The sequence below is a fragment of the Pezoporus wallicus genome, unplaced genomic scaffold (genome assembly GCF_028554395.1).
Source record: "Pezoporus wallicus isolate ANWC-B61680 ecotype Strahan unplaced genomic scaffold, APGP_CSIRO_Pwel_v1 contig_3181, whole genome shotgun sequence".
NCBI classification, from domain to species: Eukaryota; Metazoa; Chordata; class Aves; order Psittaciformes; family Psittacidae; genus Pezoporus; species Pezoporus wallicus.
In genome coordinates this window covers 1003367-1030700 of record NW_026641700.1, presented here as the reverse complement: position 1 = coordinate 1030700, position 27334 = coordinate 1003367, and the positions used below count along the sequence as shown (strand labels likewise).

At 38.0% G+C, this 27334-nt stretch overlaps 1 protein-coding gene across 8 annotated transcripts in view; it reads left to right on the top strand.

Annotated features, from left to right (window-relative positions):
• Positions 1-27334, top strand: part of RBMS3 (RNA binding motif single stranded interacting protein 3) — a 722404-nt gene that overhangs the window by 609092 nt on the left and 85978 nt on the right. For all 8 annotated transcript variants that reach the window (XM_057424892.1, XM_057424891.1, XM_057424893.1 and 5 more), the window contains one exon: positions 27050-27156. In XM_057424892.1, coding sequence (XP_057280875.1) covers positions 27050-27156 — 107 coding nt within the window. The remainder of the gene's footprint in view (positions 1-27049; positions 27157-27334) is intronic.

Here is a 27334-nt window from a genome sequence, read left to right as displayed (position 1 = left end):
TGGAGGGAGAAGTTTATGTTAAAAAAATATTAACTTAAAAATGTAAGGGGAGTGCTAAATCATAAAATTATGGAATGGACTAACTATGAGGGAGCATTCTGCAGAACGTAAAATACAAGGATATATTATTTTTTAGTTTGAGAATACTTATATAATCAGAGCTGTGTGATGAAGAGCTTTTTTGTAGGTGGATGTTTAGCTGAGTGTATTTGCTAGAATATTTGTCCTTCACAGTAAAAAGCGCTTTTGTACCTTGTAAGCCCATGTGGCCTGACGGAGGTAGTTTTGTGCTGATGCTGAGTGATTGCATGCTTTCTGGGTCATTCTTGTTAACATTTTGATTACAGTGTGAGTTACAGGGGATGAGCTGCAGGGACTATGATGTTCCACTGGAATGTACTAACTCAGATGAAGAAAAAAGGCATTTATCTAACTGCAAAGCTTTGAGAAAAAGTGAGTCACAGAAATAGATAGTTTTTAAAAAAAACCTCTTCATTCTGGTGATGTTGTCAGCCAATGGCGTAATCACAGAATCATAGAATGGTTTGGGTTGGAAAGGACCTTAAGATCATCCAGTTCCAGCCCCCCTGCCACTGGTAGGGACACCTCACACTAAACCATGTCACCCAAGGCTCTGTTCAGCCTGGCCTCAAACACTGCCAGGAATGGAGCATTCACAATATTTTGGGCAACTTTTTCCAGTACCTCACCACCCTCACTTATAGCCAACCTAAATCTCCCCTTGTCTAAGCTTGAACGCATTCCCCCTTGTCCTATCACTACAGTCCCTGATGAAGAGTCCCTCCCCAGCATCCTATAAGGCCCTCTTCAGATACTGGAAGGCTGCTATGAGGTCTCCACGCAGCCTTCTCTTCTCCAGGCTGAACAGCCCCAACTTTCTCAGCCTGTCTTCATACAGGAGGTGCTCCAATCCCCTGATCATCTTCCTGGCCTCCTCTGGACTTGCTTCAACAGCTCCATCTCCTTCTTATGTTGAGGACGCCAGAACTGCACACAATACTCCAGGTGGGGTCTCACAAGAGCAGAGTAGAGGGGCAGGATCACCTCCTTCGACCTGCTGGTCATGCTCCTTTTGATGCAGCCCAGGATACGGTTGGCTTTCTGGGATGCAAGTGCACGCTGCTGGATCATGTTCGGGTTCTCTTATTCCAGAGTTTCATAGCAGCTGGGATCCAGGGAAGTCTGTAAAGGGTGAGTGTCAGGATGATGGAGCTAGGTTTTTTTCAGTGATGTCCAGTGATAGGACAAGGGGCAGTGGGTGTAAACTGGAGCATAGGAGGTTCCATGTGATCATCAGGAAAAATTTCTTTACTGTGAGAGTGACAGCGCACTGGAACAGGTTGCCCAGGGGGGTTGTGGAGTCTCCTACGTTGGAGATAATCAAGGCCCGCCTGGAGAAGTTCCTGTGTGATGTACTCTAGGTTAGCCTGCTCTTGCAGGAGGGTTGGACTAGATGATCTTTTGAGGTCCCTTCCAACCTTTGGGATTCTGTGATTCTGTGAAATACTAGGATGGGATCAGTGATTATAAGGTATGAACCCTTATGAGAGCTCAGTTTCCCTGTTAATTCGGTCATGTACTGGGAAAATACACTCAATCATGGAAAGAACGCAAATGGAAATCAGGAGGAAGAGGGGTGTAATCCTGCATGGATGAAAGCACTTTGCATTATAACCAGCTCTGTTCTGCCACTTAACCACCACCAGGATACAAAAGACAAGAGTAAGTACTCTGTTGTTAAGCCTAAGTGTTATGTCTTGATTCTTTTCTGCCAAAAGCACTTCAGACTAAGTGCACAGCTATACATTAGGCTTGAGACTCCAGCTCAATTTGAAATTTTTACACCTCATTGCATCTATATGCTGACTCTATATCTAGTTGCTGCTCTTTGTTGGACAGTGTACAAAGCTGCATGATCTGCCTCTAAATACAATTAATTCAGTGTTCCTTCAAAAAGCAGTGACAAGTGAAGCCCCAGAGCTCTCTGGCTTCCAGTGAATTGTATAAAGCCTGAAATAAATCTTCTACCTGTCACGCAAGGCAAACTCACCTTCCTTGAACTTTATTTTTAAGACTTATCTTCCTCAGGGATCTCTGTTGCTCATTCTCTGCCCATTTTTTGCATAAATTACATTGATCTCAACAGGATGTCTGTGCAGTAGGCGTGGTCAGGATATACAGCAGAGACCTGTGGTGCAGATAAGAGATGCACAACACTGACTGGAAAGAAAATATGCATCAGAAGAGTGCCCACCAAGAACATGTAGCTTTTTACATGGGTAGTGTCACAGAGATGAATTTATGTACAGTTTAATTTATGTTTCATGCCATTTCAAAGCTTCATTCATCTATGCCTCTCTGCATGTTCCAGGTACCCTTCTCCTGCCTTCAGAAAGGTAGGCTGCCTTTTCAACATTTGCTGAGATAGGTATCTGTGGCCATGAAGCATACATGTATATAGTACAGTGCATAAAGTTCTATGTGGAAGAGGAAAGCAGAATTCTCTGTATGTTTTAATAATTATGAGATAATTTTTTTGGGGGGAGACTATATTCTGAAGGTAGTATCATGTACTGGATTGACCTGCAGCTACTGCATGGTGTTGCATTGTTCCAGTAGTGCTGTGTGGAAGCTTGGAGAATTAGCTTTGCAGCAGTGCAAGGAGGGAGACATTATTATAAACATAGATAAGAATAGGGCTGTCTAGTCAGTAAACTAGAGAAGAATTCTCTCCTATTATTGCAGCCAAATAGTTCCTCTCATACTCTGCAATACCTGAAATGTTTTGACCTGAATATCTTACCTTGGTGAGTCAAATTTAGGGGAGAAGCAATTCTCCTTCCATTGTCCTTGTCTGTGTACACAAAACATTAATAAAGCAATGTTAGAAGAGCTGTTCCTTGTTTTGGTGTTAGTTTCCCACTCTTCTCTCATATGGACTTTCACTCTCATCAGGCTTTTTTTTTAATTTAAATTGTTTTTATCTCATGTTGCCAACAAATCAATCAGAGAAGCCGCTCCTATAAATACAGAACATTCATGGAAGCCCATACTGATTTCTCCTCAGCTGCTCCTTATTATAAAGTTCCCTGGTGTGAGGAAGACGCTAAATAGAAGCTAATAGACATTACATCTCTCACATATTTTCACATTCTGACAAAAAAAAAGTTGGGGATTTTTTTTTTTCTTTTTTCCCATTAAGAATTTAGCTGTTCTTTCTTAAAAAAGAAAAAAAGAAAAAAAAGGGTTAAAAATACATTTCTCCTATTCTCTTTTCCAGTGCTGGGGAGTAGAAACTTCCATAGATTTGAAGTGATTTTTCACCCTGATCAACAGAGTGTTGTTGCCTTGAAATGATCACTTGCTTGGTAGAAATATTTATATTTCCTGCTGTGTTAATTGCTGTTACTAGTAAAGTCTGGAAGACAGGTATTTCTCAGCTACCCAGAAGTCACTTCCTAGCCAGTCTGATTACGAAAAGAGAGTGAAAGCCAGACAAATTATTTTAATAGGATTTTTAGCTTTTCCCAAGAAAAAGGAAAAAAAAAGAAAAGATTACAGAAACAGAAGCTGATCACTTAGAGCCCTGCTACTTTTTCCTATTAAGACCTTGCTGTCTGTTGTGCATAAATTTGTGAACTACCATGAGGTCAATGACCGGTGTTGGGAAAGCCAGCTACACAAAGATTAGGAAACCCAAGGTAAGATCAGTAGACTTCAGATTCCCTTGTTGACAGCAAAGGTGGACTAGTTCTCTGATGTCATTGTAAAAAGGCATCCCAAGTCACAATTCAAAAAACCAGCTTACCCTTTTCCCCAAGGAGTGCTCCCTGCTTGAGTGTACTGCATACAGTGATTGTTGTACATGCAGCAGTTGTAGCAGTTAAGCATTGCCTTACACTCCCACAGTTATACTTTCTCCTTGCCTCTTCTGACAGCTGGGTGCCAGTACTCCCCCTCATGACAGAAGAGTCTCAATGGGTGCTGCTATCTGTACTAGGTCAAATTTCATGGGAAATTTAACTAAAAGAAAAATTAATTAAATCCTTTAATTGAAAGTGGGGTCAGAGTAAGCTTCTGAATGCATCAGGAGCATGTGAAGACAGCTTTCAAATAGATCACTTTTGTTCAGGTCTCAGGTCTCATGCTGAAGGTAATTGGTTGTGTTGGCTAGACACCAAGATCAGGCCTGCTGGGTCTAAAAACCTGTTTGGAACTTATAAAAGAATTTTTTTGTTATCTTTGTTTATCCCACCTTAATGCTATCAAGTGGCTACTTCTCCTGATGGACCATATGTAGGTTGTTGGCTTCTTTTAATCCCTGTATATACATATGCACTCTCAGATGCACACATGCACGCTCAAACACGAACATTTGATGTACAAGATCAAGGTTAATTTTCCTTTTGGCTTTGGAAAATGAATTCTGTTTACAGTAGGGCCACTTGACATAATACTTGCAGCAGAAGGTGCCCTTTGCATTGATATACATCAATGACATCAACTCCTGCCATGTCATCAGCAAGGTTCCATATAGAAAGCACTATTGCCAACTTTCATAGCTGATTTTATGATTTAATTGCCCTTTTTTAAAATTTTCTGCCTATTTTTAACATAGTATATCAAATACATTGCTGTCTTTAGAGTGTTGACAGACAGAAAGATTAGAAAAGATCAAATCCCACTGCATTTAGGAAAGCACCTCTAGGAGTAGCAGTTCTAAGCTTCAGGCTCAAGAGACTGACTATTCACCAGAAGCTGAATGTGAGAGCTTATATCCCACTACATCACCTGGTCTCTTCTCACAGTTAACAAGAAACAAATAGGCATTTTCAATTTGTGTTTCATCTTGTCCTAAAGTTAGTTATCCCAAGTCACATGTCTGTTCTTTTATCTCTTAATTCATTATAGAGGAATGTCAAGAGAACCAGCTTGCATATAGAATTATGTAGTGCCCGTATTTGTTTTAAGGAGAAACAGATCCCCCACAAAAGTTCAGTAGCATGAGGGGATCTTTCTTTGTAACCATAGAGCTAATGTCAAAGGGCATCTTTATTCCCAGTGTGGTTCCACTGTTTGCTCTGTGTATGCTTAAGTCCTTCTGCTGCATTTTCCCTGCCTCTAGAGAGACAATACCTATCCTAAGCAGAGCTTTCACCCAGTAAATATGTATATAAATATTATAGAAAACATAATACTACTAGGTGTAAAATATAACAGTTCTCCCTAGGGAAACCTGCTTAGTTTATTTTTAGGCAGACTCTGGCAGAAGAGTAGCATTAGGTGTTACTTAAAGATATCATCCTAAGAAGCTTTCCCCATAATAGAAAACTAACTCTTTCATTGTACCTACAGTAAGAACCCTCACAATGGGCTGGTAATCTAAGTATGTTTCTTTTCAACAAAAATTTGGTTGTGATTGCACAGAGCAAGGGGAACAGCAGCATTAGTTTTGCCAAGTCTCTTTAAAAAGTGGTTTGGATAGTGCTAACCTGTCAGCAAGAGAGAAAAGTAACTTCTTCAATGTTAAGGTTAAATACTGGAGGCAGTAGAATATGAGAAATTATATGAACTGTGGATAGCACAGCACAATCTTTTATTATGACTTAGCTGTAATGACTCCTCTCTTTTACAGTTCATTTTGGCAGAGAGATGAGTCTCCCCCATCTTCTCCCTCCAAAAGCCAGTGTGCAGATGAGCATGCCATACATAGTCTAGTATCGCAAGTTATAATAAAATATGTCATAATGCAACATGCTTGGCTTGAAATTGGTAGGTTTTCAGCAATAAACATTATTTACTTTGTGCAGTGAACACAAAAACCTTGGGCTGAGTCATAATGCACCACGATGGTAATAGTGATTGATTCACAGCTGTCATACTGTTACCAGTGTCAAATCAGTAAGTACTGAGTTAACACACTTATGGAAGATGGAGTAAAAGGTAAGAAATATCCATGGTTATCATGGTTATCATTAAAAATTCATTTCAACCAGCAGGTGGAAGGAGGTCACTCCTTCTACTCTGCTTTTGTGAGACCCCACCTGAAGTAGTGTGTGCAGTTCTGATGTCCTCAACATAAAAAGGACATGAGCTGTTGGAACAAGTCCAGAGCAGGGCCATGAGGATGATCAGGGGACTGGAGCACCTCCCGTATGAATCCAGGCTGAGAAAGTTGGGGCTGTTCAACCTGGAGAAGAGAAGGCTGCGTGGAGACTTCATAGCAGCCTTCCAGTATCTGAAGGATGCTGGAGAGGGACTCTTCATCAGGGAATGTAGCGATAGGACAAGGGGTAATGTGCTCAAACTTAGGGGAGATTTAGGTTAGACATAAGCAAGAAATTCTGTACTGTGAGGGTGGTGAGGCACTGGCACTGGTTGCCCAGAAAAGTTGTGGATGCCCCATCCCTGGCAGTGTTCAAGGCCAGGTTGGATGGGGCCTTGAGCAATGTGGTCTTGTGGTAGGAGTCCATGCTTATGTCAGGGGGTTTGGAACTAGATGATCTTAAGGTCCTTTCCAACCCAAACCATTCTATGATTCTATGATTTAAGAGGAAAACTGAAAATGTATTTAGCAGCTTCGCTTAAAATGCAAAAGACGAGCACATATCAGCCTCATTTGCAAAGAAAATTATTTTTAACTACTTATTTTGAACAGACAAAACAATACATTAATTGTACAGTCCCCAGAGAAATCTGGATCTAGCTTAGCCTCATCATTCTCTCTCAGTTACCAAATGCATGCTACAAGCAGAAATAAACATGTAAATAGAATTTCTTGGTGTTAATATCTTTGCAAATTTAGCAGTCTTGCTGCAGTGTGGTAAGGTGTCAATTTAGAGAAGTTAATAAAAAAGAGCAAGAAATGTTCATATGGAATATGTGTTATTTTTGATTTTTTTATGTGCAGACGTGCTATTTGAAGGCTGCATGCATTTCTCATTGTATTGTCTTCTTAATTTAGATTGTGTACTCTTCATGGCATAGATACTATGTTGGTATTTTCCAAGGCAGTACAGACACATTGCTACCACCACTTTCAGTGATAATTGTGTAATTACCTCCTGAGTCTTTTATCATTTCTGTGATTCTTACTACACAGATGTGACACAAGTAGTAGTTGACCATTGAATCATTCTAAATGTTGGTGGTGTGGGATATATTGATGTGAAATTTAAGTCCTTGCATGTGTATGCAATACTTCACCTTTGTTGTTTCCAGAGAAACGAGAGAAATAGCAGATATTCTTTTTCCAAGTTTAAAGTGAGTTTCAAAGTTCCCAAAAATGGAAAAAACATTTTGTGAAATGCTCTATAACTTTTTTTGTTTATATGATGGGTTAAAAAACAATTTCAGTGTTTTTGTATCCAAGAAACTCTAAAGCACAATATGTGTCAGACACATAAAAATGAAATGTTTTAATGAAAACACTGAGAGTAGCTAAAAGAAATATCTTAGGTAAAAATGGTGAGAAACAAGATTCACAAAGAAAGTGTCAACATCAACAGTGCTGAACTTCAGCTTCTTTGATCTAATTTTCATTTTGTCACTCAAAGGAGGAGAAGCTGGAGTCAAAGTTAGATGTCTCTAGGCAAGGGCACACGTTACATAACTCTGAAAGTATTCACAGACTCTAAAAGAAGTGCTGATTTTTTCCCATTTAAAATTGAGAACGAAACTTATAAGTTGAAATAACAAAGAAAACCGAGAACAAGGATAAAAAATTTGAAAGCAACCAGAAAACCTGGAACCTGACAAAAGTACAGTATGTTATTCCAAAGTATTTGTTTTCTGTTCAAAGGGATGTAATTTCATAGCAATTCTCTCCTGAATGAAAATCACAAAAAGTTCCTGCATTATGATCAAGCAGTGAAATCTCATTGGTTTTCAATGGTCCTGAAAGTCAGTTTGCTCTAACTTTCATTTGGGCTGTAATATCTATTTCTTGGTCTATCTCTTCTCTAAAATGTGCATTATTTTCCTTTTTCTGGGTTCTATGTACCTAGAATGTGGAGGCATCTGTAGGTCCCCATCACATTTCTCCTGGGCCATCCATAAACTCTATTTGTGAAGTCCCTATCTACTACTAGAAAATTGACGAGTTGCAATTTTTGTGCGTAAAGAAGAGTTTATGTTTCTGTTGTTTTTAGTTTTGCACTTCAGTAGTAGATGCGTTGCTCGTTGCTTGTAGGAAACCTAGTACAGTAGACTCACTTGCATTCCAGCAATTCAAACCCATAATAATGGCGAGAGATGATTGGATGTTCAGGCCAGTATGCCACAGTATTGTAGGAATGAAAAGGTTCATTTATGCCTTCAGGGTTTGGGGTTTTTTTGTACTTGTTTTTCCTTGCATTATTCTGTGAGTGGAATCACAGAGTTATTGAAACATTAAGACATTTTTAGTCAAGATTTTTACTTTTGATTTCTTGACTGCTAGAGCACAATGTTATAAGGATAACATAGCCTTTTGCTATCTTTGCCATGTTATAAAGTACTGAAGAGCCCAGAGTCTTCAAATACCTCACTCAGGAGAACTGGAGGAGGGAGTCAGCAGAGAGTTTTGAGCTGAATATATTCGGTTTTATGCTTTGAGTTTTGTAAAACATATACACTTTCACAGTACTCCAAAAATGGGAAGCTCTGCAGAAGCAGTGCTAGCTCAAATGCTAGCTCTGCATATATGTTTTGGCTATACCTGAAATGAAGTATTCACATTTCAGAAAGCATATGCTTTGGAAATTAGACCAGTACTAGCAAAATAGTCTAAACTGTATTTTTGATTTCTTGCTTATTCTCAGTCCTGTATTTGCATGCTTACTCAGCAAGGAGTTAAAAATTGAGATGCCAACTATTTGAGAAGAGGCATAGTGAAACTGTTGTACAAGTTACCTTATACACTCATTATTGTTGAAATTTTAAGTGGAGTAGCAGGTGCCATTATGTAAATTCATTCTTTTAACAGTGATTTCAACCAAGTAAATAAAATATAGTCAGAATTGTGCTTGGTGGATTTGCATAATTGCATGTCTGAAAGACTTAAGTGGTAGTAACCATTGTTAAATTACTTTGTAAAATTATTATTATTTTTATTCTAACTAAGGTTTCAACAATTACTAATTGCAAGGAATTAACCAGGCATGACTATTAAAAACAAACACAGTACATTGTCAATCTGATTTTAAAACTGAAATCGTATGATTTTCCATGTTTAACTTTGCTGGCTTCTTGCTTGTCAGCCTTACCTTATTTAGTTTCTGGGGCCAGTGTTTGCCTGGTCATATTGATCTCCAGAAAAGCCACATAAACTCTTACATGAAGATCTGATGAGATCCAGCTTTCAGAAAATAATTTTTAGCCACTGTGATTCCAGTCCATGTGATGAAATTTAAAATGAAGATTACATTGTAGTGATTTTGCAGCATGTTTGCTATTAGCAAACTGAATAAACTCATGGGATTCTCTCATAGTTTGAGTGGCAGTACTTTGCATCATGTCCTATTCCTGTACATCTGAGTATATATGTTTTTCAATATGCCTCCTTAATGTTGAAGTAACTGGAAAGACTGCAGAAAAACAGAAGGTAGGTTTAGAGGAAGGAGCCATGCATGGTGACACCATGCCCGAATCATCTGTCAGATGCCTGCACAGTAAATTGGAACACCCTTCCCTGGGGTGGACCCAATGTAATTTTCCTCTTTATTACAATAATGCAAGGAAGGCAAATGCCAAGAATGTTTTACTAGTGGGTCATTGATATCCTTTTCATGAAAGTCCTTTTATATAAATGAATGCAGCCCACTGTGAATGGTAGTGTTCAGGTAGGTCAGAAACCCTAACAATTGCACTAGGTAGGGAGAGACCTTACGGACAAACAAATCTCCTATTATATGCTAATAATACTGGATTTGGAAAAGAGAGGACCAAGATTAATAATGAAAAAAAAAACAGCTGGATAAACTTTAAGCTACTTTGCAAACCACATTTGCATCAGGATTCTCTTTTCTTTCTCAAAATTTGTTCATGAAAAAGCTTTAGTTTTTTTTTCTGATGAGTGGTTTCCTTTTCTGAGTATAGTCTGCAGCAGTACAGAACAGACCCCACAGACGGTAGGGAAGGAGAACTGTAGCCATCCCAGCACATGGCAAAAATTCATTTTTCGAGAGCTGGATTCCCTCAGAAGCTGAAATTGCAGGAACTGCATGAGTGCATGTGAGTGCATGGAAAAGTGGGGGAAATCATTCCATATCCTCTTACCAGCATTTATTGTTTTTAAAAGATGAGTGGCTAAAGGTAAAGCAGAGGTGGCAAAAATTGTAGAACAAAAGTGCAATGTTGAGATGAGTGCTCTGCGTGGTTCTAAGTAATTATTCTGGACACATAGTGTGGGTTATGTATTTGTGAAATATCTCGGGCAGACATGCCAATTGAGTTAAACCCATTAACGATGAATCTTGCAAGAATTCCTGCAGCTTCCCATCACTCAATATCAGACATTAAGATTGAATATAGGCATCAATATAGGAGATTACAGTCTCTGTAGAACCAGTGCCGGAGAACAGAGACAGACAAGTCATCATCAGGCACAGAATTCCTCTGCTCAAAATAATTGCCTATTTGCTCTGTATTTGCGCTCTATTCCTTAGGCTTAGATCTCCTGCACATCTAGTTAGAGCTTGCAGAATTAATATCAAGTTTCCTGTCACCTCACTCATTACTTTTGTCTGTGGAATTCAAGAAGGAAAGTAAAACCTATGTTTTTTAGAGGCTATTTCTTAAGGACTTCTCTTTTTACTTTTTTTTGTTTAAATAGAAACCTGTTAGCATGTCAGGTTATTTCTTTAAGCCTCACTGGAAAGGACATCTGAATAAATGGCAATTTTACAATAAAAGTATTGTTGCTTGAAGATTATTATTGTGTTATGCTTTTTACACACAGCTACACCTTCAAAAAAGAGAGACTTTAGAACAGAAAAATAGGTTGAATTCAGATTTGATGTGTTCTCGTTAGATTTCTCTTTCAGAGACAATTTCTGTTCTGAGCCATAGAGCATGGGAGCAATGCTATGAATAATGTAGCAATACAAAAAGCATGCTTAATTTGTGTGATATAGTGCTAGCAAATCACAGTGGGCCTTTATGTAAAGAGTGATGATACACAGATTACATACTGAGGGTCTTCACTTTCTCTGTGTTATAAAAATGTAAAGGATGTAATTTTACTTAATGGTCATCTCCATGATCTGACTAATCATTCATTAGCTAATAAATTCTTGCAATACAGTAACAATGCCAGCCAGCATTTGACAGAATAATATATGTATTCTTACGCTGGCTTGTTTTGCTCTCAGTCAACTGCTTTCATGTGTCAGATTTTTCTTAAAGGTTCACATACACAAAATAATTATTAGTTTCCTACCTAATTTTGGAACCAATGTGGAGAGAGTGAGTGTGAAGCAGTTCAGCATGAAAAAGTTAAAAATATGGGTTGAATTTGCTTCTCTGCTGTCACTGATCTTGGCTTCGTTGTTGTTTTAAACTATCATTCTGTACATTATTAAAGTGAGGGAGCTTCAGATCATGCAAAAATTTTCTGGAAAATAGATTTCATATCAGGATTGGAAATGAAATGAAAAGTAATGAGAGAATAAATTAGGTTAAAAGGCCAGAAAACTCATTAGAAACTGTATGTTTATGTATTATCTAGCAAATCAAATGTCACGGGAAGACATTAGTGAAATAATTATCAATCATTTAAAACAAAAAGGAAGCAAACAACAGAAGCCTCTTATATTTCAGGGGCTAAAACCATGCTGCTAGATCTATCAATAAAGCAGTTACATGGCATTATTATGATTTTAAAAGATGTTGAACAGTCACAACTTCCCTTGTGGTCACTCTTTTAGCAGCTTTGCTGAGAAACTTCACTTGCCAAATACCATCTTCTGTTCAGAGGCAGCACTTTGTTGTTGAAATTAGAGGAGGAGGACAGAGGAGAGGAGACCATTGAGATCACATTCACCAGAGTTGTCAGAGCCAGAATATGCAAACTGAATAATGAGACCAGGGGATGGACATGGGCCTTGCCAACAGGAAATTAGGCTTTACCGAAAAGAATATTGCATACAAAGCAGCAAGGCAATAAATTCAGGGAAGAAAATGACCCCTCTCTTTTCACTTAAAGTTGATCTTGTGCAGACATTCAGATTTCTGCATGCTATCCTCTAAGACCTGTGTCTTCAACTGTCTCTTTAATTGTCCTAAGACTGTTTGACATAGGGGCTTGGTAAGAAAATCACAGAGGTCTGCAAAGGTATTTTGGATAATCAAATGTACTTTGCTGTTCTTGAAATTAGACTGCAAAACTTTTTGAAAATAAACAGGGACAAGTTTATATTTAGCTAAATTAAATTTTATTAAATACAGGCTTATTTCTGCCTGTTTTTGAAATAGCATCATGTTTATCTTTAAATGATGATGATAGGGACATAAGCACAATGTATTAAGTGACATTGCCCTCTAGGGATATAGTAGTATGAGCTTGGAATATTGCAGTAAATAGTATGGGTTTGTCTGAAGCTTTAGATAACTGCACTTTGACTGTTCTGATGTTCTGTCTTGGATAATTTTCCACAGATATGTGGTAACATGCACATATAGAAATATGTGTATGCAAATAAGTATGTGCAGAGACACAGAGAATTGTACACCTATAATGGCATCCAGCCTTTATTATAATTACAACCTCAGTTTTCATGAGCACTGTAGGTCAAGCTATCTTCTAATGAAGCGTTTTAGTGAGTTGATGGTGGCATTGCAAACGGAGTAGTAGAAGCGTTCTTCCCTAAAATAAAGTGGGAAATGAGGATGAGAAAATAGGGCCCCTAGTAAGAGCTCTTTGAGAAGGGTTATCTTGTGAATAAATAGTGCACAGAACCACAGGAGATCTGTATTCTGTGACTGTGTGACACTGGACAGCTTCCATTATTCCCGTACTGCAGCTCATGTCTTTGTGAAACAAAAGAAAATACTGCACTACCTACTGAGAGAATGAATTCATTAGTGCTTATGAGGTGTTTGCAAACATTTGTGATAAGTACCATAAAAAAACCCACCTTCTTAAGTATACAAAACGTGGCAGCAGAAGTTACCTATGAGGAGTGTGCCATGAAAAAGCTTGAGAACTACATAAACATGCTCATACCCTAATCTTGCAACACTAGTACATGTTGCATTATGTAAATACGAATAGTTCAGTTAGTATGAGAAGACACTCCTACAATATAAATTATATAATTATAAAGCAGGAATAAGAGATACAGGATTAAACCTTGAATAACTCTGTGTTCATTTTATATGCTACATAAACACAGTAAAGGCAGATAATAAAGCAAGCAAGTTTGGTCCATTTGAAATAACTATTTTTCTTCTAGTATTGTAAAGAAATTCCTCTTGGAGCAGTGTTACTCTGGCTTGGCACAAAGGCACCCTACAAGCAAAAACTTTTGCCCCATTGCACTTTCATCTTTGATTATCCAGGGGCAAAACGAGTCTGGTGCAAACAGGCTGGGCTGAGCTCTGGTTCACCATGATTGCAGCCAATATCACATATTTGTAGTTCTGTCCAGGAAACACATTCCGTCCAGGGTAGTTAAAAATCTTGTGCACATACCATGTAGCTGACAAGTATGTTTCCAGGAAGCCTCATATGACTCTGTCCTACTGAATGCACAGTTTGATAGCTGCACACTAAATATATGGCACATGACCAAGTAGTTCAGTTATCTGGGCACCTCAGACAGAGGCAGAGACAGAGAAATCTTACATGTCTCACCTCCTGCTCCACCAGCAAGTCCATGCTGGCCTATTCAATAAAGCTGCCTCCACCCTTGGCATGGAGTCTTAGTGTCACTGATTATCTTATCTCCAGTATTAGAAGTTTATCCTTCTCAATTCAAAGCTGTTTTAGAGCCTGAGGCTCTGTCCTCCCCTCTGGTAACAGCCCAAGAAGAGGAACTGTACCGCATAGGAATAACAAATGTGGCTTAATGGCAGCAATTTAAGTGCTGCTTGTTCATTGTGTGAACATTTTATTTGTATGCAGATCCTAGCTGAAGTATCAGAGAATATTTAAAAACTTCATTGTTCCTCTTCTGACCATCCTTAGGACTGCAGGATTTTTCTTCCATCTGTGGATCTGTACCAGAAATCACTCTAAAAGAGGCTTTCTCTTCTCCCTTCAGACTGTCTCAGCAGGTTGCAAAGTTGAGTACTGAGCTGGCCTTCTCATGGCAGGAGAGAGCCATGAAGTCTCACTAGGTTTGCCGCTTTCCTTAAAGTAGGGAAGTTGTTGCCCTTTAATTCTTACTCTACTGTGTTGTCTTCAAGTTTTATTAACAACATGGAGTAGACACTGTTGTCTGTCTCTAGGGAAATGCTACATTGTAAGCAATAAAGCTGGCAAAAAGAAATTAAAAAAAAAACAAACCAAACCAAACAAACCCTGAGAGTCAGATTAGCATCTCTGTTAACAGCAGAGTGAAAAATATGATCATGTTTGCAACGGACTCCTATTAAGCTGGTGGAAATTACAACCCAAAGGTCATACACTTAGTCACTGGCAGCAGAATGTTGTCACTCCCTGCTGGCTGATTCATGAAATTATTTGCTGTGAAGAAAATTGCTGCTTCACATCAGCTGGAGACAGCTTTTGTCAGGCCAGACTCTGATGCTGCTGTTTGATTGTAATCATGCTTTGGAGAGAGTTGCGTGAAGACCCATCACACAGAGTGGCTGTGTCCAAGTGCCTGTAAAACAAGGAAGGATCCCACCCAAATGGGGGCCAAACCTTAAAGAACGGTTGGATTTGGTGTCAGAGACTGTTAACTGTTCCTAATAATGTAACTTATCTGGAAGAGAGGTCCTTGTTTTTTCATCTTTCATGTAGTCATCTGTAATTTTATCTCCCATGGCACGTAAGTATTGGATCATGGTTGTACACTGACTTAGATAACAAAACCTTGTTATTTTTGTGTAGAGGAGACTACAGTCTCCTCAGTTTCATTCATGTTTTGATGCCATACAATTGCTCTGAGTTCATCCACAGTCTTAGCAGGTTCCTCAAAGTGCAATAGCACACGTCTTCAGTATCTCTTTTCAGATACAACCACATTTTTTTATGAACTTCTGTCATTCTGTTCACTATAGGCAGTGACATTTAGCTCAGCAATTTGCTTTTCACTTGGAATGTTTTCTTCTTGAAGTCTCTGTGCTTGTGAAGGCCCCTGTTGTCATCTGTAAATAGAGAAGGACATGAGTTGCATTTGATCTTGTGTGAAGCTAGAATATTTTCATGGGCAAATCTGAAGCATGCTCTTCCTTCTCTTCCTGGTTTCCCCTTCATTTTCTTAAGGTGTTTTTCTTTGCCTATCTCTATGCCTTGTTTTCTTTTTTACCTGTTCTTCCTTGTAATGCTTGGCTCACTTCCATGATTACTGTTACAGTATTTGTAACTGATAGAGGACAGATTTTTACTTTGTCCTGTTGTAATTTTTGACCCGTGGCAAAGCAGGATCGAGCATGACCTTCATACAACCTCTGAGACATTGTATTAAACAGAGTTGGAAGATTAGGATATCAGTCTTTAGTACTAAGTTTGCTTTCTTGTCTACCCTCAGCTGAGAGCTTTGCAAATGAAAATTTCAGGTTTTAGTGTTATCTGTTTAATATTCTAGGATATTGTCTCAGATGTTAATAAAGAATTTTTAAGCTGCAAGGGTTAGAATTTTCCTTATGTCATAGCACATTAGATTTAGTGTTGGTATCATCAGCACGTTTTGAAAAGAGCTAAGTATAAGTAAGGTCTTCCATTGTCTTGGGTAAAGATTATAATTCCACTTTTTTTTTGTCTTTCCCTTGGATATAGTATCATCATCAATAGCTGGAAATTCCTAGCCAAACCACTGTGCAGTTGTCTGTCTTGAAAGCCACAGGTACAATTGAGCCTTGAAGGCAGAGACTTTGCACCAGAGACAAGCTGGTGCAAAGCCTGCATGTCCTGGCAGGAACTCCAGGTGGTGGCATGCTTGAGGGACTTGCTGTCTTCTTGCACTTCAAGGAAGTGGGAGCCACTGGGCAATTTTTTGTTCCAAGGCACTTCTTTCCTTTCTTGGCACATACATGCCAGTGCCACATTTGCTCCATACTTTCAGGCACTTGGTGAGGGGAGCAATGACATTCAGTTCAGTAGCAGCCGCAAAAGCCTGTCTTACAGACTCAGGGCTTAGAGAAAGTGCTGTGCAAGAGGTTTTGGTGTGTCCTGTGGGTGCTGCATAGCCAGTGGTACATGTCCTGAGCTGCTGCTCTCCCCTTCTGCTGGGGAGAAAAAGAGAAGGGGGTATTACCATCCTTATTTATATGTTGTTTCCGAAGCATTCCCTTCCTCCCTGTTTGCAGGAGAAGATGGTAGAGTACACATGTGAGGTTTCTTGGTAGACTAATTATACTGTCCAAGGTGTTTAGCGTGGTTTGGATATTCTCTAGCACAGAGAAATGAACTCCTGCCTGTAAAAGTCAGTCAGTCTCTATCTTGTAAACACTTTCTGCTGTGTAACCCAGCTATGGGTCTGACACCGTCAGGGTCAAATCCACTTCTTAAAGGTTCTCTTCCATTTAAGGGAGAAGCTGATGATGCTGTGTGTTAGTTTGTAGCAAACTTGCTCATTTAGGGCATATACATTATGTCTTTAAGTAAATGCAAAAGAATAAATTGAAAGAAGGGCAATAACAATAAAAGACTTTTTCCCTTCAGCTTTTCCTTCTTTCTCACAGTGGCAGCAAAATTATATTGCACAGCTATGTTTTAAATTAGAAGTGGTTGGAGGTTTTGCTGTTGCACCCCGTAGTTGTAATTGGAATGTGTGTTAATTAGAACTGATTTAAATAAGAGAATTTTTGACAGTCTGAGAAAAAAGAATCTTAATATTTCTGAATATTTTTAAACTGTTGAACAGTTTGATGGCTGGTGAAAAACTAGTTTGTTTGGTTTTTTTTTTCATTTACACTGGAATATTTCATGCATCCACAGTAATCAGCATTTTTAGGAATATGCTGTTTCAGCTCTGATATCAAGAAGGTCATGTTACTCCTTTGGCACAGGCATCTTTACCCAAGCCAAATCTTTTTTCCTATTGCAAGAATTTTTTATTGCTACTCTTTAACAAGCTATAGGTAGAGCTGCAAATAATGTTAGCATTATATACATGGCCGCTCTTTAATTGCAGTGACCATTCACAAAGACACAACAGACGTGTCTTTCACAACAATCAGTAAAAGAAGATGTAGTCTTTAAACATGTATGTCTGAATTAAATAAGCAAATGGTCATAACTAAAGCGTTTTTCCCTCATTCAGTGTAACAGTGTATTGCATAAGCTCTTCTGGAAGTTAATGGCATACATATGTCTGAGTGTGAGCAGGGAATGCCAAAACTCAACCTTAATTAGTCAAAAATAAATGTCTGTGTGCAGCAATTATTATGCTGGTGGAAATAAATCACTGTATTGACATCGAACATTTGGCCAGGTTTCCTTGTTTATGTTGAAAACATATGTTTGAAAAAAATTTTCTCTAGTGTTAGTCTAGCAGTGTTGCACAGACAAGCAGTGATGTAATGGTAATGTTCTGGTTTACCCAAATAAATACTAAATAAAAAATAATAAAAAAGTAATAAAATTAAGTTTAAAATAAAAAATTCAATACTAAATAATAAAGAGCTACTTAAACAGCTACATGAAATAACCTTCTGTTAGCAGAACCACGACTAATTATTTGTGCTGCATAAATTCCAATAATTTTGTCTTTGAACTGTCAGTGCAAGTAAGTTTTTCTTAGTGGGATAATAGCAAGGTCTTTGTGATCAATAATATTTGTTTATGAGAATAATAAAAATAGATTTTATAGCAGAAGCACAGACCTATTGTTTTGAGAAGCAGCTTCAGATAAAAGCTTTGCATTTGCTCTTTTCTCTTGAGACTACTAAAGAGAACACTAAAAAATAAAATGGGTGACCATCAAAGCAAGTAGGGTCATGCATTACCAGGGATTCATTTTATTTCCATTAGAGGGGAACTAGAAAGTACCTCATGCTATTTGTACCTGATTTTCCATTATGAATTACGATACATGAGATCATTTAAAAATTGCTGAGCCTTTCAGATGAATCTGACTGTCGCTGTTCCTTAATAATTGAATGGTAAGAAATACAAGATCTCAATTTTCATCCAAACAAAATAACTTCTGAGATTATGGGAGAGGGCAAGAAGGTATTTAAAGTACAACCTTCCTAAAAACTCATAGGACACTCTCAGAGAGGGATTTAAAAGTGGGTTTGGGTTCACATTTAGAGGGTTAGTTTTTTTCAGTCAACTCCTACCTACAAACTGAAGTCCTGGGATTACACACTCAGCTGGTGTACCTTGGTACAGGAACATTTAAGTGGTACACCAGTATGAAGTAGATGCACTAAAGTAAGGATGCTGCTTGTTTAAAAACATGATGCAGCTCACACCTCTCCTGTAGTTCACTGCTGCAGCACGTGAACTTTCAGCTTCAATGTTCATCTGTGATGAGGGGCAACACAGTAAAACAACAGAAAGTCACGGTGCAATTTTTTTACTGAAAACTAGTTCCTGGTGACAGGTTAGAGGTTGTCTTGGCTTTTTTATGCTGTTACTAATATGAAGGGATTGCAGGTTTAAGTTTAAAGACCAAATAAAACACTAGCACCTGTCATTTTTGGAGTGGTGGCGCTGAAAAAGAAATTCTGGGCAAGAAAGCAAAGTTTGTAAGAGACTCCAGTGTAATTGCTGTCGTACTTACTTCCAGTTCAGGTTGTAGGGTAGAAGCCTGTGCCACAACCCACTGAAGACATTGGAAGTGCTCCTGTCAGCTTCACTGGATCTTGGACTCTTGGGCTGGAAATTATTGACCTGATCCCCCTCAGCTGTATGTCACACATGGCAGAAATGTGTGCCTGTGTGGCAAATTATGATCTAGGAATTCACAATGAAAAACAGTCAAATGTCTTAAAATGCTTTCAGGAATATTTTTCAAGCTTTTTCATTTCACTTGGAGGAATCAGCTCCTGCCTAAACACATGTAGTCTAATAAGCCTCTGAAACAGTAAGCCAATGGCACAAAAAATGACAAAAGCAAGTCCTTTTTTATTTTCTTTTTGTTTTCTTTTTTTATCATAGCACTCAGAATCCCAGGCAGTAATTAGCATTTCCAAAATCTACACAAAAGCATAAAAAATACTTTTTTGTCGTTCTTTGGGAAATAATCACACTTGTCAGCCATTGTCAAATGGGGAGATACTTGATAGGGGACCTTTGCATTATCTTATCTTTATTCTACTAATTACTTGCATAATTCCCGGAAGAGTTATGTAGGCTCTGCTTTCTTCAGTGTCTTGCTTGGTTACTGTGGCATGAGAGAAATACAGTGAAGCTGTGGCACAGAAGTTCCACACAAAAAATTTTCGGACATGAAAGGGTGGGTTGTTTTTTTAAGCATTCACTTGTTTAACAGTGCCAATTGAGCAAGTGTGAGGCTTTGCTTATTGATCAAAAAAAAGCCATTATATACCTACCTATTTCAATATCTATCTCACATAATACATGAGGTGCTTTCAGTGACTTGTAACCAATACTCCTCTTCAAAATATGATACTGTCTCAATTTTTTGGTACATGGCTTTTCCAGTAAGGCAGGAATCCAAAGGAGTCTATCAGAGTGGTTTTTGGAGGAAGTATCAACCCAGCCAAATTCTATGTTTTGTAATTAGAATTGGCACATTAAAACAATACGCCCCAAATTTCAATTGGTTGTGAGTCCTGTCCAAAAGCCATGGAAAATTCAGGTCTAAGCGTAGGTACGTGAGGTCATTTCTTCAAGCTGATGCATACAGTTCATTTGGTAGCACACTCATTCAATGAAAGGATCTTCTTTTTGCTGTAAGGACTCTTGGAAAAAAATTAAAAATTGCAAAAAAAATCACTCCTCGAAGACCTCACTTCCTTTTCATCCAGTGGTTAAGGATTGAGCTGTCATAGCAGTGGACACAAAGGATGAACTACAGTTTTGATTTTTCAGCATTATGGCAGGGCCTCCAGTAGGGCAGAACTTTGCTGTGTCATCAGGTTTGAGGAAGCTGCTTTCTCTGGCAAAACTCATGGGCCTAACTCTGCTCTTGCTCGCAGTTACCTCACATTTAAATTTAGCTTCACTAGAGTGGCTTTGGATTCACTGAGACTCTCTATAATTTCTGCAAGCTCTGATTTAGGCCTTGTGTTTAAAATAAAGGCAGAATCCAACATTCAAGTGCAGTGTTAATTAGTTATTAGTTGATAAGTTAATTAATGAGCTACTTGATTCTGTCTTGGATTTGCTCCTCTCCAGTGCAGACCAGCACTAGAGTTGTTTGAGAAATGGAATTTGTTAAAATAAAAATATGCCATCTTACTACTGCATTTCAGCTTTGCTGTTTTGATTGATTTTATTTTCGTTTCAATACCATATTGAAGCATCTGCTATATGTTATCTCTATAAAAACATGTAACAGTTTCTCCTTATCAAGAACACTGGAATGGAGCATTTTAATAGGCCTGAATCAGGCACTCTGAATCTGCTTTGTGTTGAAAATTGAAAAACCAAAATGTTTTTATAAATAAAAACAAAGTGTAAAAAGGAATGTTGTGGTTTCTCATAGGAAGGAGACTCTAGTTTCTCATCCACTCTGTCAAATCTTTATGGGGCTTCTGGAACAATATGATTAAGTATAACTGTTTGATGTAGTAGCTGGAGCGTTTGCATTGATTACAACAAGATATGGACCACCCTTCACAGTTGGCATGCTGTTTCTCTAGCCTAAGCGTACAGTTATCTGTTGTACCTGCTCCAAGTAATTTCTGTTTCACAGAATAGAAGCATTAATTCTGTGCTTGACACACTATTTCTCCTCTGGGATTTATTTTTCTTTTTTAATATATTTCTTCTCTTTAGAGATAATTACTATAAAAAAAAGATGAAAGAAATGCTTCCAATTTCTTAAGACAAAAAGGTGAACTAGAGATAATTACTTAAGCTATAATATCCAAAGTAAGTCAGTTGTTTGGTTTTTTTTTTCCTTTCTAGTCAAACAAATGTTTGCTTTTTAATTGTTGCTGTGGGGTACTTTTCTGTTATGTAAGGCTATTTCCCCAATTTCTACAATTATATTGTGAAAGTGGTGTGTTGTAGAAACTGTGATTTTAACCCTTTGTTTGACTTTCATAGTCAGCTGTACAAGTCTATCGAATATCACATAGTTAATTTTTTAAATGTAAACCTACTGGATAAATATGCTGTATATTCCTTGACTTGTGTAAAAGCACTGGCTCTTGCAAAAACACTGAGCAACAAGGAATCATTTGAACATGTACTAATATGCTTTCATTATCCTTGTATATATATGTTAGGGTGTGTTCTGTGACATCACATTCAGTATCATGGGCTTCTCAGACAAAATATATTACTCTGTCCTTCAACAAGTCAAGCACTCCATGTGGGATAGGATGATGTGTTTATTTGCTTCATTACTTATGGTTTCTTTACTCAACTAACACTTTGTCCTTGCATGTCCTTTTGCGTCACATACCATCTTGTGTAGTTCTTCATCTTCATTTCCCAGGAGAATAGCTATATTCTCTAATATTCCTTGAAGTTCAAATTTTGTTTATTTGTGACTTCGGGAAGAATAAGATTGTGTGACAGAACTTTCCTAGAAGCCAGTGACTTCACTAGAACAGAGAATTGCTCTATAGATGGGGTCCTGAAGCTTTACAGCAAAATTCATTTTGTAAATAAACTCTGTGCTTTCTGTCCTGCTAGGTCCATATGTCTGAGCCCAGGTATAGAATCAGAACTTTAACTTGCTCTGTCCTGCCTTGCCTCTAGAGCTTTTCTGCCTTTCATGTCTGCCTCTGAAATACTATATGAGAAATAGGTCTGCTTACAAAGTGACTTAGATGTTACCATAGGATGAAGTTTTTCTAAAGACTAAAAATGATTGACCTGGGGCAAAGGAATTGGTTCTGGCATGGATGTTTCAATCACATGTTCTGTGTAATTTATACATGAAAATGCTATCAAAATATTTAAAATTGGGAACAGAGTTAAGAAAAGTAGTTGTCCAAGCTTGATCAGTTTGTATGCTTGGTGTAATTGTGAACTCAGTTATTGCTCTGCTCCATTTTTTATCATGGAGGAGAATTTGCCAAGGCTGAAAAATAAATTAATCCAAGTTTCTCATAAAAACATACTTTGAAAAAGATCATTGGCTATGCACTGGCAATTCATTAATATACTAGTGACTTTCTCATCAGTTTTCTTCACATTAACCAAATGAAGGTGTTTAAGGACCCACAATGTGCGTGTTGCTAGGCTGTCTGCTGAAAATGTTACTTTCATTCTTGTACAAGATGAGAGAGATTAAACTCTTCCTGACATGCTGAAAAATGTTCCATCTTCAAAAATATTCATAGTGAAAGCAGTTAAAATACATAAATAGATTCTTGTTATTGCTTTTTTATGTATGTAATTCTTGCATTGCTGGACAGATGATGCTAGATTATTGAATCGGAAGTTGCGGAGCACAAGCTTTTCTCAATAACTCTTAAGATAGAAGAAGTTTCAGAACACCTGAAATAATGAAAAAGATTCACTGAATGCAAATGACAGCTTTCATCTTCCTTTATGAAGCACATGCTCATGAATATATACATTTTTGCATATGTAGAAGCTCAAGTGTGTCTGCCTTCCGATGAATGAAAGAATAAGGAAATTATGTATTCAGAACTAGTTAGAATTTTGCTTTTTTTGTTGAACTCACCAATTTAATTGAAGTTGCTTTCCTGAGATGGAACATTTCTAAGAGGCTGCCAGATTTGAGAACAGGGCAGTTATCCCCATCTCCTTCCATCTAAAGGTTTTGTCCTATTTTAAATGCCAGTGTTGCTTTTGGTGATATTAACAGCCTTTTGGCAGTTCAGTGCTGTCTGTCTGCACAGTCTGGCCGTCTAAAGTAGCAAAGCACAAGAAGCTGATCTCCTAAGGGAGCTCCAACAATATTGACAGGCTTGATTGACACAAAACCAGTCTCTCTCTTTCACCTTCACTAAACTCTCATAGTAAATTCAAGACCTGACTGAAGAGAGAGAGGGCTTTAGCCATTGACTTCCATGGGAACAGAATTTAAACACTAGCAACTACTGCCCTCTCCTAAAGCAGCCCTGAATAATTTGGCAAATACTGTTTAGAAGCACTATCAATTTGATCCCACTTCCTTCTCTGGACTGAAAGCCAAGTTCAGGGCTATTTATGTCTTATTAACTAGAGCAGGCTTTGGATGGGAACTACAGCAAGCATTTAAATCTTGAAAAATGGGTAATGGCTTAATGAACCTTGTTCGGGTTAAAGCTATTATTTATTCTTGATATTTGTATTTGTTACTGTCAGGTAGAAGTCAAAGAAAGAGAGGTGCCTTCTATCTTGAAGAGCTTATCAGGATGGAATAGCCTGAAATTTGTCTCAAGTGACTCAATTCTCTCTTTTCTGACAGGAAAACAGCAACAGGAGATTTTCCAGATAGGCTTCAAAATACCACACATGCTTAAAACTTTGAGGATGTCATGAAACATACAAAAAGATGTGCTTATCTCTTCAAATTATGAACATCTATGGATATCTAAATTACATTTTCTATTAAGTCAGCAGTATAAAAGGTGAGGGAAGAGGCAGGGAACAGGCATTTATTTTCAGACAGTGTGTTTGTACGGAGGAAAAGGAGAAAAGTGAAAATTCAGTCCGTAAATTGAAGAGTTGTCTGTCTGAAATGGAAGACAGCAACAACGGAAAAATTTTAAAATATTCCCTTTTTCCTTCTTCCTCTTCTAAAGTATTTGGAGATAAAATATTCGACTTGTGTTGCAATTGTTTGATATTATAGTTGTAATGTTGATATTGCTTGAATAGTTCCTAGATATTTTACTTTTAAATTGATAACCATAGTACCTAATTGTGATAGGTTTTTTTCCTGTCTAAAGTAAATTAATTATTTTTAAGGCACTTCTGACATTTCATGAAACCTTTAAGAAAGAATTCTGCTTAGAAATAGTTTTGCTGATATAGTGGACTAGGATATGCTTTTTCCAGTGTCTTCTGTTGTTGCACATGTAATTAGTAAGACTGATGGTGTTAATATCAAATAGTCATGTGAATCTCATGTTGCAAAGCCTAGAGAACCTTTCTTAGAGGGGATTTCAAGAGTGCTAAGTAAACAGGAGATTTGAGGGGTTTTTGTGTACCTAGAACAACATGCTTGAACTCATGAGACTCTATTACACTCTACTGTACGTCCTGAAGGAACAGAGATTATTAATTTTGATTTCTTTGTATTTTGAGTTTGGTTACCGTAGTTGTTTCCAGGTATAAACCATTAAGACCTTTCACCACTTCAGAGACATTAAGATAATTTTCTGTCTTGCCGGATGTAATATGTTAAATGGCTATGTTGGTTTTGGGAGGTTATTTGTTGGAAAAAATAAGTAACTAACTAAATAAATAAAAGGTACCAAAGCCCAGAATCATCTAGACTCTTGTCTTCCTGTCAGAACATGCTCTTTTGATCTTTTGGCTTATGTCAGTGTTGATCAAGAGAGACTGACGTTTCCCCCAGGATTCCTCTCAGTTTGTTTAAAGGAATATAGTCTCCTGTGTAGAAACTTATTTGTGAAGGGTATGGTACTCTTGTCCTTTTCTGTCTTCTTCCCTACCTGCTGAAAAGTCTGTACAATATTTTTTGCATTTTTTCTAGATGGGAGTGGTTAAGTTAACAAATAAGAGTGTCAGATGGTAATGCTGGATACTGGGAATTTCAGAAATAGCAACAGCTTCCCATTTGTGGTCGGATAATATATAGAGAGGATATGTAGTAAACTGTATGATTTCCTAGTTTGTTCACCCACATCATAGTACATGGGCTAATATCAACACGTGTACATTAGCAGATGACCATGGCATGTGTAAATATCCAATGTGCAGATTGTATTTACGTGCTTCTCCTGATGGTATCATATGTTGCTTGATAGTGGGTCAGTGCTTAAAACAAAAAGATTTTGAAGCTTCAGATGTGATGTTTAATAGGTCTTTCTCTAATGCTGGCTTAGCACCTGTGCCTACTGTACAGTCACATCAAAGTGAATTGTAAGTAACCACTCTGAAATCATGCAGCATCGCACTGTGGAGTAAAACTAGTGAAAGTGCAGGAAAGTCAGCCCTGTAAAATCTCTCCATCTGCAGGAAAGCTCTCCACAGCCACCTGGATGCTTTTAAACCTTCATTATTTTAAATTTAAGATGGTTAGCTGAGCATTCCTTCTACCAAAATATGATACAATAATCGAACTCAGAGGTGGGGAAAGACCTCTGGGGTCACACAGTTGATCTTTCTGCCAATAGTGGATTGCTCCCTGCAGTTCCGTTTCTAGTGACCTTGGAAATTACTAGCCTGGTAAAATAGTAATGAAAAAAATAAAGCAGTTAAAGCTTCAGCTGAAGTGATGCTGTCCCAATGAGAAACTGTGATTTTTGATGTGATATTCTCTATATGCATTGTTCCTCTGTGACATTTTTCAAGCGATCACAATTTTAATTTACACATTCTGGCCCATTTTGAACTTGCTGTAATGAAGAAGTTGGGGTGATGAGCTTGTTTTAATATTATATGAACTTCTCCTTTAACCAAATCACAGTTTTTATTTTAAATAAATAAGTCAGCAACGTGGCTAATTCCCCTACAGCAGCATTTTCCTTCATGTCCCTGCACTTTAATTCTTTCAGCATTTCTAGCCTCACAGACATAGGAAATGAGGAAGAAAAAACAGATTTCTTGCTTTTTTTCTATCGAAACACCTGGTTAATTAGTTAGAGCCTGTACTTGTTATGCCTGGTACCCAAAAATTCCTGAAAAGTTTCAGAAGCAGCACATCATTTTTAGGTATCTTTCAACCAAGCCAATATTAGGTTTATTCTCTGTTGATGTAGGCAGTAAAGGACAATCTTGACATGCAACTAATGAAGTAGGTAGAATTTGGCCCCTCTTTTAGGAAGGAGACAGCAAAGGCAAGCTCCCACCAGCAAGCTAATTACAGTTTTGGCTGAAAAAATATTTTAGGAGGCTGTTAAAAGCTGGGTAGATGGAAAAAGATCCCAAGACACAGAGTTCCCTTCCTGTTGTACCCATTTCATGTATGGCAATTTCTTCACCAGGGGGCCCTGTTGTTGGCTACCTTTTGGGGTGTGCATCTCTGTGAATATTCTTTCTTCTTGGAGCTTCGTGCCCCCTGACTATTGTGTTCAAACACCAGATCTCAGTTGGAGAAGAAGGGGGTTTTCTTAGCTGCCAACTTGCTTAAAAGAGGAGTTAAGAGGAAAAGAAAGCTAACGGGACTGTGCTTGGCAAATCTCTCTATTTTATTCTGTTTTATTAAAGGATTGGGTGTCGAGAACAGAAACAGTGAGAAGACTTATTCTTTAAACAGATTCTTGCAAAGTTTTTACAATAAAAGGAGAAAGCTGCTTTAGTAAAGCAGTGTTTATCCTTGCACTAATGCTGGTCATGAATTCGTGTCTAACTTAGCTGGAACTAATGTCTGACTCTACTATTCCACTACAGCAACTTAACATTCTGCGTAGGCTGATTATTTTTTCAACAATATTTGCTAAATTCTTTTAAGGGCTGCCAGTATATATTTTTTGAAGCTTAGTTAATAAGAACAGCTGCCAGTGGAGTCAAGGCTAAAAGAGGAAGAAAATATCTGCAGAAGGGAAGACTTTACTTCAAAAGATCAGTATTACAAAGCACTACTGTTGCTGGTATAATCACTTTCTTTGGGGGGGATGCTAATACAGACTGGGTTTCTTGTCTTCACAGCCCCCACTGAGCCTTTGCTGTGCAAATTTGCTGATGGAGGGCAAAAGAAACGCCAGAATCAAAGCAAATATACACAGAATGGAAGGCCGTGGCCCAGAGAAGGAGAGGTAAGTGCCACGCGGCAATTATTTTCCTGGGGTTTGGCAGAAGTCAGCTGCAGACCTGGAAATCTACCTTTCGGGGTTACGAAGAAATCAGATTGCACACAATATACAATAGTTTCACACAGAGAAAAGTATATGCGCAGAGGGGAGAGTGAAGCTTATAATAATGTACGGAGTGTAA